General features: G+C 56.1%; 1 protein-coding gene across 1 annotated transcript; it reads right to left on the reverse strand.

The window, feature by feature from the left end:
- Nucleotides 1-1,564: 1,564 nt before the first annotated feature.
- NATD1 (N-acetyltransferase domain containing 1) lies at nucleotides 1,565-14,024 on the reverse strand. The gene is made up of 3 exons (XM_066264507.1): nucleotides 13,724-14,024; nucleotides 5,776-5,894; nucleotides 1,565-2,721 (listed from the first exon to the last, which is right to left on the reverse strand). Exons 1-3 carry the CDS (start codon nucleotides 13,827-13,829, stop codon nucleotides 2,605-2,607), a joined length of 342 nt encoding a protein of 113 aa, XP_066120604.1. The 5' UTR covers nucleotides 13,830-14,024; the 3' UTR covers nucleotides 1,565-2,604.
- Between the last annotated feature and the right edge of the window lie 4,808 nt (nucleotides 14,025-18,832).

Raw genomic sequence — 18,832 nt, forward strand, 5'->3', positions numbered from 1 at the left:
TTCCCCCAACCCCCCCCCCCCCCCAGTAGCTCCTTGTTCAGTTAACAAGTTTTGTTTGCATGTTGGCTGGTGCGTGGTGAGTCACCTGCTGTTGAAGACAGGTTCAGGCTGTACACAGTGGGGACTAAAACAAGTCCATCTACTGCCCCCTGGCCCCCTACTCAACACCCTGTTTGCCCTGGAATCCTGTGTTTAGGGCACCCGCCCAGAACTGGGTCACCTCGCCCCACAGGCTGTAGAGGGAGACAGCACCAGCTCACTGAGCCACTGGAGTTTTCATGAGAATCTGTGCTTAAACCTGGGGAAAAGTCTGTGATTGGGGAAGGGGTGGCCTGAGGGAGGGAGGGAGGAGCGGAGGGAGGGAGAGAGACCCTGATGCTGGGTGGGCCTGTCTGTCCATTCCCCGGCCTACATTCTTTTCTTATGCTGTGTCAGGAACGGGACACCCCCAGTCTAGGAAGAGGCCCAGCAGCTGAGTCTCCTGCCAGCAATTTCTTCTTAGCCCACGACTCCCAGCACAGTGAGGGGCCAGGGGCCGCCCTGGCCCTCAGATAGCACACTGCTGGGGAACAAAGGGGGAGGTAGGCGCCCTTGTCCTTCCAGGGAATTCCCGGAGGCCAGAGCGTGCCGTGCAGATGGAGATGCTCCTGATCCCAGGCGGGAAGCAGTCTGTGTGCAAATGTCTGCAGGGCCCCCCGGCTGGTGTGTGTGTGTGTGTGGGGGGTTGGGTACTGAGACAGGGGCTGGAGAGGTGAGGGCTGGTGTGTGTGTGTGTGTGAGGGGCTGGGTGCTGAGACAGGGGATGGAGAGGTGAGGGCTGGTGTGTGTGTGTGTGTGGGGGGACTGGGTGCTGAGACAGGGGATGGAGAGGTGAGGGCTGGTGTGTGTGTGGGCTGGGTACTGAGACAGGGGATGGAGAGGTGAGGACTGGTGTGTGTGTGTGTGTGGGGGGCTGGGTGCTGAGACGGGGGATGGAGAGGTGAGGGCTGGTGTGTGTGTGTGTGGGGGGACTGGGTACTGAGACAGGGGATGGAGAGGTGAGGGCTGGTGTGTGTGTGTGGAGGAGCTGGGTGCTGAGACAGGGGATGGAGAGGTGAGGGCTGGTGTGTGTGTGGAGGGGCTGGGTGCTGAGACAGGGGATGGAGAGGTGAGGGCTGGTGTGTGTGTGTGGGGGGCTGGGTACTGAGACAGTGGATGGAGAGGTGAGGGCTGGTGTGTGTGTGTGTGTGGGGGGCTGGGTACTGAGACAGTGGACGGAGAGGTGAGGGGAAAGGGCCCCTACAGGCTAAGGCCTGCTGCAGCGAGTCCAGCAGAGCAAGGACTCACCAGCACCATCAGCACCCAAATCTCCCGGAGTCCCCCGCCCTCAGCCAGAGGCCCGGAGGCGACATTCTTACTCTCAGAGATTTGCTAGCCTATGTCTCAGCCCCAGAGAGACTGTGACTCCTGGATGCCCCTCCCCCCAGCCCCACAGAGCAGCGAGCAAGTGAGGAGCAGGGACAGGAGATTGGGACACCGAGTCCTTAACCAGCCCCTCAAAGGAAGCTCACGGAGAGGTTGAACAAAGGGTGCTGGGGTGTGTCTTGCAGGACGTCACCAGGAGTCTGGGACCCCAGACAGATTAAACCATGCCCAGCCACAAGCTCGCCATGAGAAAGAAGCCCTGATGTGTGGCAGCCTCACAGGAAATCCTTCTGCAGTAGCCCTTCCTCCTTTTGGACGGTGAGGATGACTTCTGAGGACACTTAGCCTCTCTCCCACCTCAGCTCCAAAGAGTCCGTTCTGAGAAAGCTCACCCACCAGACAGCAACGGGCAGCGGCCCCTGTGGTGCTTGGCTGCACCTGGGCAGGCCCTGCAGACAGGCACACGGGGGAGGCCGTCGGCCACAGGGGACGGGGGACAGGACGGACGGAAGGAGTACGCAGCAGAGAACAGCCAGCGCCCCCCCCAGCCTCTCCGCCGATGCACAGCCCGGCACTCCGTGTTCCGTGTGTGCATGCCTGTGTGCTGTGCGTGTGCTGTCGAGCCCGGCCACGCCCAGTCCACCCGCCCCCAGCCGCACACGGCACCCCCTGCCAGGGCACAGCGCTGGAGGGAGAGAAAGGGCAGCTCGAAGGGCAGCCAGTTTGGCGCGGCCCCTCCAAAGTTGGCACAGAGTTCCTTAGTAACCCCTCTGAGCTCGGGGACACCCTCATCTGCGAAGAGGACTGAGAGGCAGTGATGGTGGTGGTGGTGGGGGACAGCCCCCCTGCCGATCACAAAGCAGAGAACACAGATGGGACTCAGACTGGCCAGAGGGACGCCCCATCCATGTCCCGGTCACAGGCCCTCACGGTCCTGTCCACAGCGGCCTTCTGAGGAGCTGGCCACGGTCTACAGGGCAGGAGCTGCCCAAACTGCAGCTGCCTGGCCCTCCGGTGGCCACAGTCGCTGGACCGCTGCCCATCCTTGGCCAGCCACATCCAGGAGCCACAGATGAGCATCCTTACAAAAACATCTGAGTCGTCCCCCGTGGGATCCAGGTTTCCTGAGAGCAGGCGGAGAGCCAGGGCGGAGGCTGTGAGCAGGGGTCCGGCAGGAGCGCGCCCGCCCCACGGCCGGGGTCACGGCTGCAGTCGCTCCAGGTACTGAGGCAGCGGGTTCTCCTTGACGTACTTCTGGATGTACCAGCACGTGAGATGGGCCTTCAGGTCCTCCTCCACCACGAAGTCCAGGGCAGCCTGCAGCGGGCAGAGGGTGGGCAGTCAGTGCCTGCAGCCCACCCCCGGGCTCAAGGCAGCCCCACCTCCGCCCCTCCCACCTGGTTTCCTCTGAGCCCGGGAGCTGGCTGCCCGCAACCACCCCTTCTACCCAGCGTGCAACGGAGCTGGGGGTGCTGTCCTCGCCACCCCAGCATTTCATTTGGGGAAACTGAGGTAGAAAGCGCTGGTAAACTGCCTGAAGCACACGTCACGGGAGGGAGTGAGGCAGGACTGGGGGCTGAGCACCTGCCCCAAAACTGGCCAGAAGCGGCGGCCTCTGCACAAGGCGGCCCACAGCCAAGTAAGTGCTGACCTGGGCAGGGGCTGAACTTGCCTAGCTCGTCTGTCCCCCACCTACCACGAGGCCTATGTCCACAGCCTGCCCTTTCCAATCTCCAGGCCTAGATGCCCGCTGGTGCCTGCCTAGCCTCTGCTCTCCACTGGTTCTCCACGTGACAGCTCACTTGTGGCCTCCTCCTGGCCCTTCCCGGCTCTCCTAGCCCCAGGCTTCCTGTACCCAGCAAAGGTCACACTTAAGTGGTTACAGGCTCCCCAAGGCCATGTGGGGGCAGCACTCGGGGCTGGTCTGTGTCCTTCATCTGTGGCTGCTTTACTGTCTCCAGAGCGCTCAGGAGCAGAGCAGGGGCGTGTCTGACGCACCTCTCTGCCCCCGTGCCTGGCATACAGCCGGTGTTTAACAAAGTGCTGAAGCAGCCTGACGGTGCATCGAGTGTCGACCTGGGACGCTGAAGATGCAGGTTGGAAACCCCGAGGTCACTGCCTTGAGCCCAAGGAGTCACTGGCTCGGCTGGAGCCCCCGGGTCAAGGCACATATGAGAAATCAATCAATGAACAACTAAGGAGCCGCAACGAAGAATTGATGCTTCTCATCTCTCTCCCTTCTTGTCTTTCTCTCTAAATTTTTTTTTAATTTTTTTTATTTATTCATTTTTAGAGAGAGTGGAGAGAGAGAAGGAGGGAGGAGCAGGAAGCATCAACTCCCACATGTGCCTTGACCAGGCAAGCCCGGAGTTTTGAACCAGCGACCTCAGCGTTCCAGGTTGAAGCTTTATCCACTGCGCCACCACAGGTCAGGCCCTAATTTTTTTTTTTTTTTTTTTAAAAAGGAGCTGAAACAAAGTGAGATCAGCTTGGCAGTTCTGACAAAAAAGGAAGCAGCATTTACTGAGTGCCCACCAGGCACCTGGTGCTTACACAGTCGGCCCATCTGACCTTCCAACGCCCTGACCTGGCCTTTGTGCACCTCACTGTAGGGTCCACACCTGATCCCAAGGTTTAAACCTGAGACCCTCTAGTGACAGGAATCCAGTCTATTTTCCCATTTGCAGATAAAGAAACTGAAAGCCCAAGAAAATGCTAGAGTGTCCCTGGCTGGTTAGCTCAGTCAGTTAAGAACACTGTTTTAAAATAACAAGGTCGCAGGTTCAATCCCCCGTCAGGGCACACACGGGAAGCAGCCAAAAACATGCACGACTGAGTGTGGCACAGCAAATGCTGCCCTTCCCCCCTCCTCTTTCTCCCTTCCTCCCTGTCTTTTTTTTTTTTTTTTAAGATTTTTTAATTTTATTCATTTTTTTTTTTTTAGAGAGGAAAGAGAGAGGGAGAAAGAGTGAGAGAGGAGAGAGAGAGACAGAGAGAGAGAAGGGGGGAGACAGAGAGAGAGAAGGGGGGAGGAGCTGGAAGCATCAACTCCCATATGTGCTTTGATCGGGCAAGCCCAGGGTTTCGAACAGGCGACCTCAGCATTTCCAGGTCAACGCTTTATCCACTGCGCCACCACAGGTCAGGCCCTCCCTGTCTCTTAAAAAAACAGAGCAACAAAATAAAATGTTAAGCCCTGGCTGGATAGCTCGGTTGGTTGGAGCATTGTCCCAGAGCACAGAGGTTCCTGGTTTGATTCCCTGGTCAGGGTACATACAGGAGCAGCTCCATGTTCCTGTCCCTCTCTCCCTGCCTCTCTCTCTCAAAAAAAAAAAAAAAAGAAAGAAAGAAAGCCTGACCGGGCAGTGGTGCAGTGGACAGAGCGTCGGACTGGGATGTGGAGGACCCAGGTTTTAGACCCCGAGGTCGCCAGCTTGAGCGCGGGCTCATCTGGTTTGAGCAAAGCTCACCAGCTTAGACCCAAGGACACTGGCTCGAGCAAGGGGCTACTCAGTCTGCTGAAGGCCCGCGGTCAAGGCACATATGAGAAAGCAATCAATGAACAACTAAGGTGTCGCAACACTCAACGAAAATGACTGATGCTTCTCATCTCTCCGTTCCTGTCTGTCTGTCCCTGTCTATCCCTCTCTCTGTCTCTGAAAAAAAAAAAAGAAGAAGAAGGTGCCAAAGTAAGAGCCACAGGGTTTGTGCCCTGGTCTACTGGGCAGGAGGGCTCCCCAGGGTGAGGGTGAGGCCCAACACCCTTTCCCCAGGTCAGTAGCCTCAGCTTCCTCACTGGCCACATGGAGGGCAGAGGAGGAAGAGAACCTGGGGGGGCAGAGGGTGGGATGAGCAGGCAGAGGGAGGAACCGGCCCCCAGGAGCAGTCCGCAGGGAAACTTAAGGCCGTTCTCTCCTCCAGACCACAATTCTCCTCACTATGTCCAAACCTGCTCTCCACGCAGCCTGAAACCGAAGGTGTTCTGGGGATGAGAGGGTGGGGGCAGGGAATGGGGCACTAGCAGATTCATTGCACAGGCATCACGCACTTGTCCTGACAACATTTACTGAGCACCCAGGGGACACTGCATGCTGGGGTCCTGGCCAATGAGCTCCCGACACACAGCAGGTGGCAGTGGCCCTTAAGGCTTAACCGCAGAACTTGGGGCCTGGGCCCAGAACCACGGCCACCGCCCAAGAGGAGCTGGGAGGGGCGAGATGTGTTGCGTGACAACTGCCAGCTCCCAGCTGCAACCTGGTGGCAAGATGGGCCCCTGTCTTCATTTTGGCCAGGAAACAGGTCGAGGTTGGCCACCAGGGCCATGGTTTCCTCCGAGGAAGAGCGTTCCCCTCCCTACCCTCGCCTCCCTACCTTGGCGAGGTGCTTGGCAATGCCACGCCCGCGGTAAGCGTCGGGGACCTCGGTGTGCTGCAGGTCCACGATCCGCTTGCCCACGTACTCATACAGCAGGACGGCCCGGTCGTGACACCCTGCAGGGGAGGGCGGTACACACATGAGGCCATGGGGACTCCGGGGCCTGACCTGGAGACTCTGGAAGCTGGGGCAGAGGGAGGGGCATCTGGGGCTAGGCTGCTGCCGCGGGGTCCTGAGGAACCGCTCTGTGCCTCAGTTCACCCATCCATGAAGTGGGGACATATAGATACTCATCATAGGGTTGTTGGGAGAATTAAATGAGGGAATCTCTGAGCACCCAGAACCCTCTAGGTCACCGTGAGTCTTTCTGATCAGTCTCAGTCTCAGCATCCCGGGAGCCCCAACATCCCCCAGAGCCCGGCTCTCCGCATCCCCACTGAGCTCCTCCCAGTTTGGGGTCCCAGGCCCAGCCCTGGGTGCACAGCAGGACTCAGCAAGCCCCCAGCCAACCAAACCCTGAGACACAAGAGAGCAGGCCAAGAGCTGTGTCCAGACTACCCACCAGGCCCATGGAAGGTCAGAAGGTGTGGCCCCTGTGTCCACAGGAAGGTGACACAGGGCACAGAAACAGGACAGATGGGCCTTGTGTGCCCTGTCAGGCCTGCTCAGACTGGAGTCCACCGGTCTATCCCAAAGTCCTGCTGGAAAACATTTAACTGGGACTTCCCTAACCACAGTCTTGAGTTTCCCATCTCTCTGCTCTGTCCACCCATCCACCCACACGACGACTCAACAGTCCCCTTTCACCAAGGTTCACTGAGCCAGGCCCTGTTTCAGGTGCACACAGCGATGAGCGGAAGCCAGTCAAGAGCCTGCTCTCTTGGAACTCACTAGAAGAGACAGAACCAAGGAGCAGGCTGGGTGGAGGGGCAGGGGAGAAGACAGGGAGAGGAGGGAGTGGCCAGCTGGCTCCGTGGATACAGCACCAGCCCCGTGTGAGGAGGCCCTGGGTTCGAGCCCCAGTCAGGGCACATGTAAGAAGTGACCGTCTGCTTTTCTTCCCCTCACTCTCCCCCTTCTCCCCCTCTTCTCCTCCCACAGCCAGTGGCTCCACTGGTTCAAGCACTGGCCCCGGGCACTGAGGATGGCTGGGCTGATTTGAGCATCAGCCCCAGATGGGAGGTTGCCAGATGAGTCCCGGTCGGTCGGGGAGCATGTGGGAATCTATCTCCCTCCTCACTTAAAAAAAGGGAGGAAAGCCCTGGCCCGTTGGCTCAGTGGTAGAGCATCAGCCTGGTGTGTGGAAGTCCCGGGTTCGATTCCCGGCCAGGGCACACAGGAGAAGCGCCCATCTGCTTCTCCACCCCTCCCCCTCTCCTTCCTCTCTGTCTCTCTCTTCCCCTCCCTCAGCCGAGGCTCCATTGGAGCAAAGATGGCCCGGGTGCTGAGGATGGCTCCATGGCCTCTGCCCCAGGCGCTAGAATGGCTCTGGTTGCAGCAGAGCATCGCCCCCTGGTGGGCAGAGCATCGCCCCCTGGTGAGCGTGCCGGGTGGATCCCGGTCGGGCGCATGCGGGAGTCTGACTGCCTCCCTGCTTCTTACTTCAGAAAAATAGAAAAGAAAGGTGGGGGTAGAGTGGGTAAGGGCAGTGCTATGTAGTCACCCTCTTGCCCCGAGCACCACGCCATCTGTCGTCAGCGTCTGGGGGGCTGGGCCCATAGATACCGTTATCTTTGCTCCCAGAATGATGGGCAGAGCTCCAGGCCATGGCTGGCTGGGCCCAGTATCTTCTTAGGCTGGGTTCTGTGAGCTACCCAGACTCTTGACTAGCAAAGGAGTGCCACTCTTGGGGGTCATAGGAACAAGCCCAAGGCTGGGCAGGGCCCTGGGTTCCAGTCCTAGCTCTGCCAGCTGACCAGACCAGTTCCGACAGCTCATACCCAAGATCTCACCTGTCCGGAGACAACTGCTGCCTCCTTCTGAAGCCTGACAAGGACGCTGAGATCACAGACGGAAGTAGTTTTGAGAAAAGTTAAATCTATTCAGGCAATGGGAGACCCTACCCCTGGGTCTCTCTACCCAAGTACTGTCCGCTGGCCCCAACCCCAGGACCGAAGGTCCCAGGAAGTGACCCGGGGAGGTGGTCACTGAGAAATCGTCTTCCCTGGCAGGTAGGGAAGAGCAGGGGCTCTAGGTGAGAGATGCAGGGTCTGGGCACGGGGCAGCGACTGCCACCCTCCGCACTCGGCCAGCACCAGCTCTGAGGGAGCTAGTGAGGTAAAATGCCCGTTGTATAGCTGAACAGAGCCGGGCAGGGGCCTTCTGCCTCCTCTGGGAACTGAGGAAGCCAAGCAGAAAAAAGTGGGTACAGGCTCAGGGAGCAGGCCCAGAAGCGCCTGGCTGGCATTTTGGGGGTCTCCACACCCAGAGCCTGGTTTGAGGGGCCACAGGGCCACAAGCTGGTGGCTCAGAGGTAGGTTACGCAGAGGGGCTGTGGCTCGGGGAAGGTGAAGGGGACCAGTCAGCACAGCCAGGACGCATGTGATGGCAGACACTGGGGTCACTCAGGAAAGCCCACCCACAGATCCAGCTGGTCCCCGGGCCATCCACGGAATCCCTCCTGTTCTCCCTTCTCAGGGACAGGACTGTCGGCAGCCGTCACAGGATGCCAGGGGGCCTGGGGCAGCAACATGGATTCACGCAGGGGCCTCATCTTCAGAGAGCCCAAAGCCACAAGAGCTGGTGCCGCCCTTCCAGCCCTGCTGCTCGGGGTGCTGAGGGGGGCCAGCAGCAGCTGCGGGCTCTCTGGAACCTCAGGCTTCCAGTCTATAAAACGGGGGGTGGGGAGGCTGTGGAAAGCACCAGGATTCCAGGACCCGCACTGACCCCTCTTCCTCTTCTTCTTCTGACTCCGAAGTAGAGATTCATATATTAAGAATTATTTAGTTTCTGTATGATAATCAGCAATCGTTCCTCGGTAGGTTTTTAATACACGTCAGTTCTTTGGAGGTTGCTCGAATCACCTTAACACTTGCAAAAATTCAGCTCTTTTGAGTGCCTGGAAGGACAGTGATGGTGCAGCCGTGGCCTGGGGTCTCAGCATCTGCAGGGCCCACTGTCCCTCCCTGGAGAGGGTACATGTGTAGGTATTTTCTTGGGTGGAAGAATCTGTCCCTGAAGAAAATAACTATGCAGAGGAATGCTAATACAGTCGTCTCTGGTCAATTATTTGTGCCGAATCGCTTTAAAATAAAGCCCCATTTGGTCCTGGTTATCAAAGGCTCGCTGGTTGTTTTTTGGCCATTAAAACAAACTGTCTGAAAAAAGACAGTAAGAGCAGGGTCTGTAAAGCTGCTCTGAGGCTGAACCATGCAATCACGTAACACACACCAGTTTGTGAAAAACAAATAAACTCCCACAATACGGGTCCTGTATCATTTCAACTCAAACTCCTCATGGTCCCTGAGATACCCAACACATCATCACAAGGACATGTGCTTATTTTTAGAGAGAGGTGTGTGACACGGATCCCCCGCAGCCATGCTCTACATATAGGAAAACCCAAATACACTCAGGACTTGGTTTATTAGCAATGTTAATTGATTTTAAGCACATTAAATGAAGTTTGTGCTGTTGTGAAGTTCAAAGGCAATTCAGAAGCAGGATCGTTATTTATTGCTCAATTAGGATTGACCCACAAAATGATTTAAAAAGAAAAAAAAGGTCGTCCCCCGAGGGCCCTGACCGGACTCTGGGACGCTCTGGGGAATCTCTGAGGACCCGGACCAGACTCTGGGCCACTCCAGGGAACGCGGGCTGGGTGCGGCCTGCGGGCTCGACTCACAGTGACAGGGTGTTGTCTGCTTCTGCAAGCGGCCCAGGTGTGCTGGCTGTACCTACACCTGGTAGCTGAGCTCGGTGTTCACCCTGGCGGACACCTCGCAGCTGAGGTCAGTGGTGGCCGTGTAGCTGATCAGGAGGTGGACCTTCCCCAGGCATTCCTGCTCCGCCAGCTCTGCTCTGGCCCTTGGAGGGCGCTTTCTGGACGTCGGGCTTAGAGGGCGCCGAGTGCAACGCTGCCAGGAAAGCCCACAAGATCCAGCCATGGTGCTTTGCGGGGCCACCGTGCCGGCCCTGGTGGCACTGATGCGGATGGAGTTGGGTGGCGCTTGTCCCACTCCCGGTCACAGACGCTTCCCAGGAAGACCTCGAGAATGCGGCGGCCTCTTCTCAGCCACGTCAGTGCCCAGCATGGCCCTACGCTGGGCCCCTCTGCTCTGGGCATTTCCTTCTCCACCTCCAGGATGTCCTGTCTGGTCCGGCACTCGGATGGGTCAGTATTAGACACAGCTTTGATTTTCGTGATGTTGCCACTTATGTCCGCCTTGATGGGCATAAACACTGGGGACCCAAAGCAACTGAAGAAGGGTGGCAGGTGGATACTGTCTCGAGGAGGGGCCTGGCCTTGACCGGCTTTTCCATGGATAGTGGGTCCAGCAGGTGCTTGAGCCGCAGTGGCCTTCCAGGGTCACGCCCATGGTGACGCTCCAGCTGGCGCTGCGGACATCCACAGCCCTGTCCCCCATCAGTGCTGGGGTCGTCGCTGCCAGACTCTGTGGATCCCAGGGTAACATCGTTCTTCTTGAAGCCCTGGCTGAGAGGGGACAGGGAAGGCCAAAGAAAGGGCCACCTTAGCTGCCCACCGGCTGTGTGCCCTGTTCTCCCACCTGTGACATGGTGACATACAAGCTCGCGTTTCAGAACCTGGTCACGGAGGGCAGACAAGCCTGAGCACCAGCCTTCTCTCACACCCCATGTCAGCGTGACCTCAGCTGGCTCCCTCAACATCTGCCAACGAGCGGGCCCTCCCCCCAGCTCTGCCCACACGGCCTGGACCAGTGCAGTAGCCACCTCCTAGTTCCGTCCTGCTCTACAGTCTGTTTCCCTCGGACCAGAGGGGCCCTGGAATATCATCCACCCACTCTCTGCTCAGGACCGTCCCACGCAAGCACCTCACTCAGAGTCAAAGCCAAGTCCTCACAACGCCTCTCAAGGCTCCAGCCCATCTGCCCCCGTAACCTCCTAACATCCTGGGCTCAGCTCCTCCTCTTTGTTCCCCCACCCCTGCAGCTCCCGCCTCCCGCCAGGCACCAGGCACCACAGGGCTCCACGCTGCAGGTGGCCGCTTCCACTTGGAGCACTCCTACCACTGGAGCTTCCTTCCCGGCCTTTGCTGGGTCTTGACTTATGCGGCACCTTCCCAGGAAGCCTCCTGGACACCTGATTCTGAGCAGCAGCTCTTCCCAACACGCCCTCCCCTGCCCTGATTCCATTTCCCACAAGGCCTGTTATCTCAGACATCTTATACTTGAATTATTGTCCACCACCCTCCAGGCTGTTAGTCCCACGAGTCCTCAACACCCAGAACAGTGCTTAGCACACACATCAGCCACTCAAGGTAAAAATACAAACTCTTCTGCCTCCAGGGTGCTCCCGGGCGAGTCAGTCACTGACCCGTGCCTCAGTCTCCTCATCAATAAAATGGAAGAGTAGTTTCCCCTCAATCCACCCAGCTGTGCTATGAGGTCGAGGTGAGTGACTATGTGCATGAGGCCTGCCTGCAACCTAAAATCTGTCCAGGACTTACTGTCCTGTCCAGCTGCTCAAACCCCTTCCCTCCCCCAGAACTAGAGCTTGCCGGAAGCTCATCAGCCCCGCTCTGTCGTGAGGACGACCCCACACCCGGAGCACTAGGCTACTCTGCCTCTCAGAGAAGCGGCTCCTCTTCCTGCCTGAGGCAGGGTGGGGCCCGGCCCAGCGACAGAGGATCCTGTTCTCACCCCTCCGACCCCTCAGACACACTGCCAGACCAGACCAGGCTGGGCTGCAGAGCCTGGCGTGCAGGCTGGAGAGAGACAGGCAGCTTGACACGGCTCCCTCGGCTTGGCTGGGGAATCCCCAGGACACTTGATGACAATGACGTGCCGCTCGCTCACTGTGCCAAGAGGGCTGCTTCCTGGAACACTTTACAGTTAGCCATCTGGGCAGTAGTTTCCAGAAGTGGGCTAGTTTAGGAATATGGCTGGGCACGTCCAGCCCTGACCACAGCTCTAGGTGGGGTATCCTTTGGATGGAAGGCAGAGAAGGAAAACCCCAAACATCTCTTTTTTCTTCTGTCTCTGTGAATGTGTAAGACCACCTGAGTCCCAAGGGAACCAGAGGCCCCTCTAGAACCTCGGAAAAGAAAGTTGGAAAAGCCAGAGGCCCCTGTTAGATAGGACAAGGGTCTCAAGATGTGGGCCATTCTTATTAAGGGTTATTCTTGCTAAATGTTAAAATGTACCACAGTATTTTGCAGATGAGCTGTAAACAGGATGAGCTGGACAGTAACTCAACCTCATAAACATAAAAGTAACCCATTGCAAAGAAGAAATCAACATGTAATTGACCAACCAGTGCACATAACTAAAGGCTAAGCCCCTCTTAGCGGAGGCATGGACCCCATCTCTTTTACTTGCTGAAAGTAAATAAAACTAACTTGTGAGAATCGAACACCCCAAGCAGCAAGTTTGGTAACAACTTCCCACAGCAGCAGCCAAGGCCCTGGGGGTCATGGTCAGCTGGACCACAGCTGGCAACTATAGCAGAAGAAAGACTTGCTTCCATATGGACAGAACAGTGTGTTTTGAGTTCTGGCTCTGATACTTCAAGAGATATTGCGCAAGTTATGCCTGCCCTGTGGTCTGAGCCTCAGTTTATTGATTGTTAAGGTGGGGTGGGTGATCCTCACATCCTAAGGATGTGCTAGGGCCTGGCTAAATGCCCAGCACAACCCCAAGGGGGGGAATGTCTCAGAAATGTCACGCCCCCGCTCCCAGCCCCTCCTGATGTGTCCAAGGGCAGGCTGGAGGAGCGCAGTTCCAGCAGTCAGACTAGGTAGAGCCCTGTTCTAGCTCTGCCCCAATCACTGCCCGACCTCAGGCAAGCTTCTCCCTGTTCTGGGCCTCTCTGTGCCTTCCCTTCTCACATACGGCACAGAGGCCCCTAAAGGCCCTTTCAGCTTGGACATTGCCACAGGGGGCCTAGCTAAGAAGGAAGAAAACGTTATTAAGGCAGTAGGGTTGGGATGCAGGCAGTTTGTTCATTTTATCTTATTTTCTAGGATTCCTGGGCTATTGAGTGGAGAAACTTTTCTTTACAGGAAATAAAGGCTTGACTTTGCTTTCCGGTTTAAAAAAATAACGATCAGTCCATGTTGATTAGCCCTTACTCTATGCAGGTTCTAAGCCTTTACTCCTATTGCAGAATTTCATCCTTACAACCAGCCGGGAGGTAAACACTGGTGTTGTTCCCGTAGCAGGGGTGGAGGAACTGGAGCGCGTGCAGTGCAGGCAACTTGGCCAAAGTCTCGAAGCGGCTGGGGTCTGATGGTGACACCACACCCCCCACTACACTGCTGCTGGGCAGAAGCAGCCCAGCTCTCCCTCAGCCCTAAATCTGCTCAGAGGATTCTTCCAACGCTCCTCGGTGCAGAGAAGCTAAGAGTTCCAGGGGCAGCAGCAGCGACTGAACACCCAGGGAAGGGGGCGGTCCTGGCTGACCCCCTCTCCAGAATCTCAAACAACAGCCGTCAGCAAACACCAGAAAACAGCCGGACCAGAGCAGGTGCGAGTTCCCAGTGGCTGAGGAAGGGGCTGGCGCCCCGCCCCGCTGGCCGTCCCGCGCGGGCGCGCCCCTCCCCGGCCACCTGCCCCTCCCCCGCCCGCCAGTCGGTCGCGCCCCCACCTGACCCGCGAGCTGCAGCCTGGCCCGCGCCCGGGGCGCTGGGCGGAATCTCCGCCCCCAGGGGGGCCACCGGGGCGCGCGCCCAGGTGGGGTGGGGGCGGCTTCCGCGGGTCCCGGTCCCCGCGCACACAAGGCGGGGGCGGGCCGGGCGCTGCGTTACCGTTGAGCCTGACGGTGAACTGGCGACGCCGACGGTCGTGCTCCACGCGGATGGGGCAGCCCTGCTCCAGCGCGCCCAGCGGCACGGCGGCCGGCGAGTGCGCCATGGGCGCGGGCAGGGGCCGCCCGGCCCGGCCCGAGAGGCGCGCGGACAGGGGCGCGGGCCCGCGGGGAGGGGCGCGAGCGCGGTAGGCCGGAGGCCGCGGGACCCTGGAGGCCGGGAACTCGTGCCCGGGAAGACCGCGGGCGGCGGCGGCGCCGAAACTGACACTCGGCAGCGGCCGCAACAAAAAGGAGGGGGGGGGCAGGAAATCAGCTGTGAGGTCACGTGCGGCGCGCAGCCAGTGGGCGCGGGCCCTTTTTGTTTTGATACATTCCATCCGACTCTTAAAGGAGCCGAGGGCCTGCCTCCCGCGTTCCACTTGTGGCTGCAAACAAAACGCGCGCCGCGTCCGCCTCGGGCCACTCTTCCTTGTTGCGATCGGCCCACAGGCAACTTTGGGGCCCCCACACGGACCCCTCCTCAAAAAGGTATAAAGACCTGTAGGAAAATTCCAGTGACTTCCCCGCAGCCACCGTTTATTAAGCACTTGCTGTGTGCACGGCCTGGGCACAGCAGAACCCTACTAAGCTACGGGGAGCGCTGGAGAAGGACTCGGTGCGCTCAGTTGACGTGCCCTCCGTAAGCCTGAGAAAACAGATGACTATTTGACCGACCAGGAAGTAGAAGCCGAGGGCAGTGGAAGACCTTTGTGAGGTCACACACGGCCGGGAGCCCTGGGAGGGTCGGCGCTGCGGATCCCACTCCAGCGAGAAGCTCAGTTTGAGGAGCGAAATGCTACTTCTCAAAAGTAGGCGGAATTGCAGGAAGAGGTCTTGGAGATCCCTGGATTCAAGCCAGAGATGGGGAAACTGAGTCTCAAGAGGACTAGGGACTTGATTGGAGACACAGTACTCTCTAGGGCAGGGTTCCCCAAACTAGGGCCCTGCAGGCCGCATGCGGCCCCCTGAGACCAGTTATGCGGCCCCTCGCTGCACTTCCGGAAGGGGCACCTCTTTCCTTGGTGGTCAGTGAGAGGAGCATAGTTCCCATTGGTGGTCAGTTTGTTGACTTAAATTTACTTGTCCTTTATTTTAAATATTGTATTTTTTCCCGTTTTGTTTTTTTACTTTAAAATAAGATATGTGCAGTGTGCGTAGGGATTTGTTCATAGTTTTTTTATAGTCCGTCCCTCCAAGGGGTCTGAGGGACAGTGAACTGGCCCCCTGTGTAAAAAGTTTAGGGACCCCTGCTCTAGGGTCTAGATTTCTTTTTTGAAAGAGAACTTGATCAGCCCCCCCCCCCCCCCCCCCCCCCCCCGCCACCGCCCCAGGACTTGCTCAAATCAGAAGTGTTCCCTCCGCCCAGAGCTGTAACACGGGATCACGTGACATAGGTTACTTTTTACTAGTTTGCTAATTTAAGTGTAAACTAACTGTTCACTCCCACGTGACCACCACTCCATCAAGATGGTAACACTAGTGTTGCCATTGCCCCCTTCCAATCAGTACCCCACCGCTTGAAGTAACTACTACTTTGACGCCTAGCATGATTGACGGATTGGCTTTTCCCAAAACTTCATATGAACGAAATCGCATAGTATACTGCTCACAAAAATTAGGGAATATTTCAAAATGAATATGAAGCAATTAAAAAAAAGCATTTGATTCTTTTTTATTAATCAAGAACAGAAAAGCAAATGACAAGTCAAAGAAAGTTGTTTGATTATGCAAATGAGATGCAAAACCAATTTTATTTCATTGGTGAAAATGCACTATACAAAAAGCTGAACGTACTGGAGTATCTGCGCGTTCCCTAATTCCCTAATTTTTGTGAGTAGTGTGTATACTGTTTGACATCCAGTTTTTCGTGTTCATTTTATCTGTGAGATTCATCCGTGTTGGTGCAGGTATCTTTTTCATCACTGAATAGTATTACATTGTGGGCATTTACCACAATTTATTTATCCACCCGTGATGAGCATTTGGGCTATTTTGGGGTTTTGCCTGTTATGAATAAACCTGCCGTGGACATTCTTTACCACCTGTTTTGGTGTTCTCATTGTAGCGCTCCTGTTGGGTGGCCGCCTGGAATGGATTGCTGGGTCTTACAAGAGTTGCATCTTGAGTTTCACAAGAAATTGTTAGACTTTTTTACAAAGTGGTTGTATTATTTTACACTCCTGACAATTTTGAGAGTTTGGTGTTGTCAATCTTTTCAATCTTTTTTTTTTTTTTTTGTATTTTTCTGATGCTGGAAACGGGGAGAGACAGTCAGACAGACTCCCGCATGCGCCCGACCAGGATCCACCCGGCACGCCCACCAGGGGCGAGGCTCTGCCCACCAGGGGGCGATGCTCTGCCCCTCCGGGGCATCGCTCTGCCGCGACCAGAGCCACTCTAGCGCCTGGGGTAGAGGCCAAGGAGCCATCCCCAGCGCCCTGGCCATCTTTGCTCCAATGGAGCCTTGGCTGCGGGAGGGGAAGAGAGAGACAGAGAGGAAGGAGGGGGTGGGGGTGGAGAAGCAAATGGGCGCTTCTCCTGTGTGCCCTGGCCGGGAATCGAACCTGGGTTCCCCGCACGGCAGGCCGACACTCTACCACTGAGCCAACCGGCCAGGGCCCTTTTCAATCTTTTTAATTTCAGCCATTCTGATGAGTTTGAAGCTGCCTGTCACTGGCTTTAATTTACATCTGCCTAGTGACTGGTGGTGTGGAGTCTTTTTTTCATATGCTCCTTGGCCACTAGGAATGCCTGTTGAAGTCTTTTGCCTATTCATTTTTCTTTTAGATTTATTGGAGTTCTTTTTATGGTTTGGTTATGTATCCTTTGTCAGATATATTTCTTGAGAAAAAAATCCCAGTATTTTTTATTTTTTGTAACTGGGTGTTGTATCACGTAGTTTGGCAACAAAACAAATCTGAGCCGTGAGTCATTACAGACAAAGAGACAGAAAGGTCGCTGGGGTCAGAGTTGGGGCGGGGGAGAGGGGCAGGAGAAGGGCTCGACCTCAGTCGAGTGAGGACTGGCTGTAATCCTGAGCAAGCGAGATGTGATCGTATGTGTGTCAGGTGACTTCTCTGTTTCCAAAAAACTTGAGTGGGGTGGGGAGGCCAAAACAAGTGTCTGGAAATTCCATGAGTGGGCTCCGCCGTTTCCCACTCTGAGCCTTCCATGTGCTATTGCACAAATATCACTTCCTTCGGGAAGCCCTCATCGATGTCCTTCAGCCAGCCTGGGTCCAGAGGTGGATCGTCCTCACTAAGTCCCTGGCAGGGCACAGTGCCAGCGAGGCTCAGCCCAATCACCCAAGACCCGCCCTGTTTCCGGCTTCCTTCTTTCTCTCCTATTTTTCAATGTCTATTAACTTATTGGGGTCTTCGAACCTTTCAGAAATCCTTTGTGGAACAAGGCAGTGTATCAATAAAAGAATAGAGCAAGCATTTAATGTTTGCTGAGTTTGAATGGATTTGCTCTATCTTTCAACTCCAAAGCTCATTGGTCACAGAGGAGATCTTGGGGAGGGGTTGCTGATTGAATGTATCACCCTGGATGTTAGAAAGCAAAGCTGAATCCCAACAGTCTTGGGGATAGATGGACCCCAGGTGCTGAAAGCCCCCCTGGCTGGGGCCTGGCAATGACATATGGAGACCACGTCATATTGTACATAGGATATCATTTATTGTCAATCAATAATTCATTTAGTAAATATTTATTGAGTGCCTACTGTGTGCCAGTCACTATTCTAAATGGACACAATGGTGAACAAAATAGACCAAATTCCTTGTCCTTCAGAAGCTACATTCTAGAAGAGGGAGAAACAATGAGAAAAGAAGTAAATATTAATAGATACATGGTTTCCTCTCAAGTGCACCAGAGAGAGATTCAGCTGGGAAAGGTGTATGATGGACTTTTGGAGGTTTGAGACAGGGTGGCCAGGACTGACCTTAACTGATTGGGTTCTTTTTAGGAAAGACTTAAGTCAGTGAGAGAGTGAGTCGAGGTGTTGGGGGATGAGCGGTCCAGGCAGAGAGAACAGCCCTTGCAAAGGCCCTGGAGTGTGTTTAAAGAATACACTGAGACCAGGGAGCCTGGGAAGAGGGAGCCAGAGACGAGAGGGTGAGGTCAAGGGGCCTGAGGGCAGACTGAGGGCCTTCACTGGCCACAGCGAGGCCTTCAGCTTTTACTCTGAGCCTGGAGGGGGAGCCTTGAGACAGTCTTGAGCAGATCCGGGACAGGATCTTAGCTTTTTTGTTCTGCTTGTTTAATATTGGAAAATTTTAGACATATATATAAGTAGAACAATAAAATAAAGCCCAGCATATGTATCACAGCTCAGGTGTTTGTGTGTGTGTGTTTTATTTTTCTTTAAAAAATTAAGATACCAGGCCCTGGCCAGTTGGCTCAGTGGTAGAGCGTCGGCCTGGCGTGCAGAAGTCCCGGGTTCGATTCCTGGTCAGGGCACACAGGAGAAGTGCCCATCTGCTTCTCCACCTGTCCCCCCTCCTTCCTCTCTGTCTCTCTCTTCCCCTCCTGCAGCCAAGGCTCCATTGGAGCAAAGATGGCCCGGGCGCTGGGGATGGCTCCTTGGCCTCTGCCTCAGGCGCTAGAGTGGCTCTGGTCGCAGCAGAGCGACGCCCTGGAGGGGCAGAGCATCGCCCCCTGGTGGGCAGAGCGTCGCCCCCTGGTGGGCGTGCCGGGTGGATCCCAGTCAGGCGCATGCGGGAGTCTGTCTGACTCTCTCTCCCCGTTTCCAGCTTCAGAAAAATACAAAAAAAAAATAAAAATTAAGATACCATGTTCCTGGCCAGTGGGCTCAGTGGTACAGCATCGGCTCGGCATGTGGATGTCCCAGGTTCGATTCTCAGTCAGGGCACATAGAAGAAGCACCCATCTGCTTCTCCAACCTTGCCCCTCTCACTCTCTCTCTCTCCTCCTCTCCTGCAGCCAAGGCTCGATTAGAGAGAGTTGGCCCATTAGAGTGAGTCTGGTTCCATGGCCTCCTTAGGCGCTAAAAAAAAAGGCTCCAGTTGCAAGGGCCCTGGGTGGGCAGAGCATCGCCCCCTAGTGG

This window comes from Saccopteryx bilineata, chromosome 2 (genome assembly GCF_036850765.1).
Source record: "Saccopteryx bilineata isolate mSacBil1 chromosome 2, mSacBil1_pri_phased_curated, whole genome shotgun sequence".
Classification (NCBI taxonomy): domain Eukaryota; kingdom Metazoa; phylum Chordata; class Mammalia; order Chiroptera; family Emballonuridae; genus Saccopteryx; species Saccopteryx bilineata.

Excerpts from the sequence above, each read along its gene's own strand:
- NATD1 (XM_066264507.1), bottom strand. The coding sequence starts at position 13,829 with ATGGCGCACTCGCCGGCCGCCGTGCCGCTGGGCGCGCTGGAGCAGGGC. Across the intron at positions 5,895-13,723 it reads GTTCACCGTCAGGCTCAACG|GGTGTCACGACCGGGCCGTC; the intron begins GTAACGCAGCGC and ends CCTCCCCTGCAG. Across the intron at positions 2,722-5,775 it reads TTGCCAAGCACCTCGCCAAG|GCTGCCCTGGACTTCGTGGT; the intron begins GTAGGGAGGCGA and ends TGCCCGCTGCAG.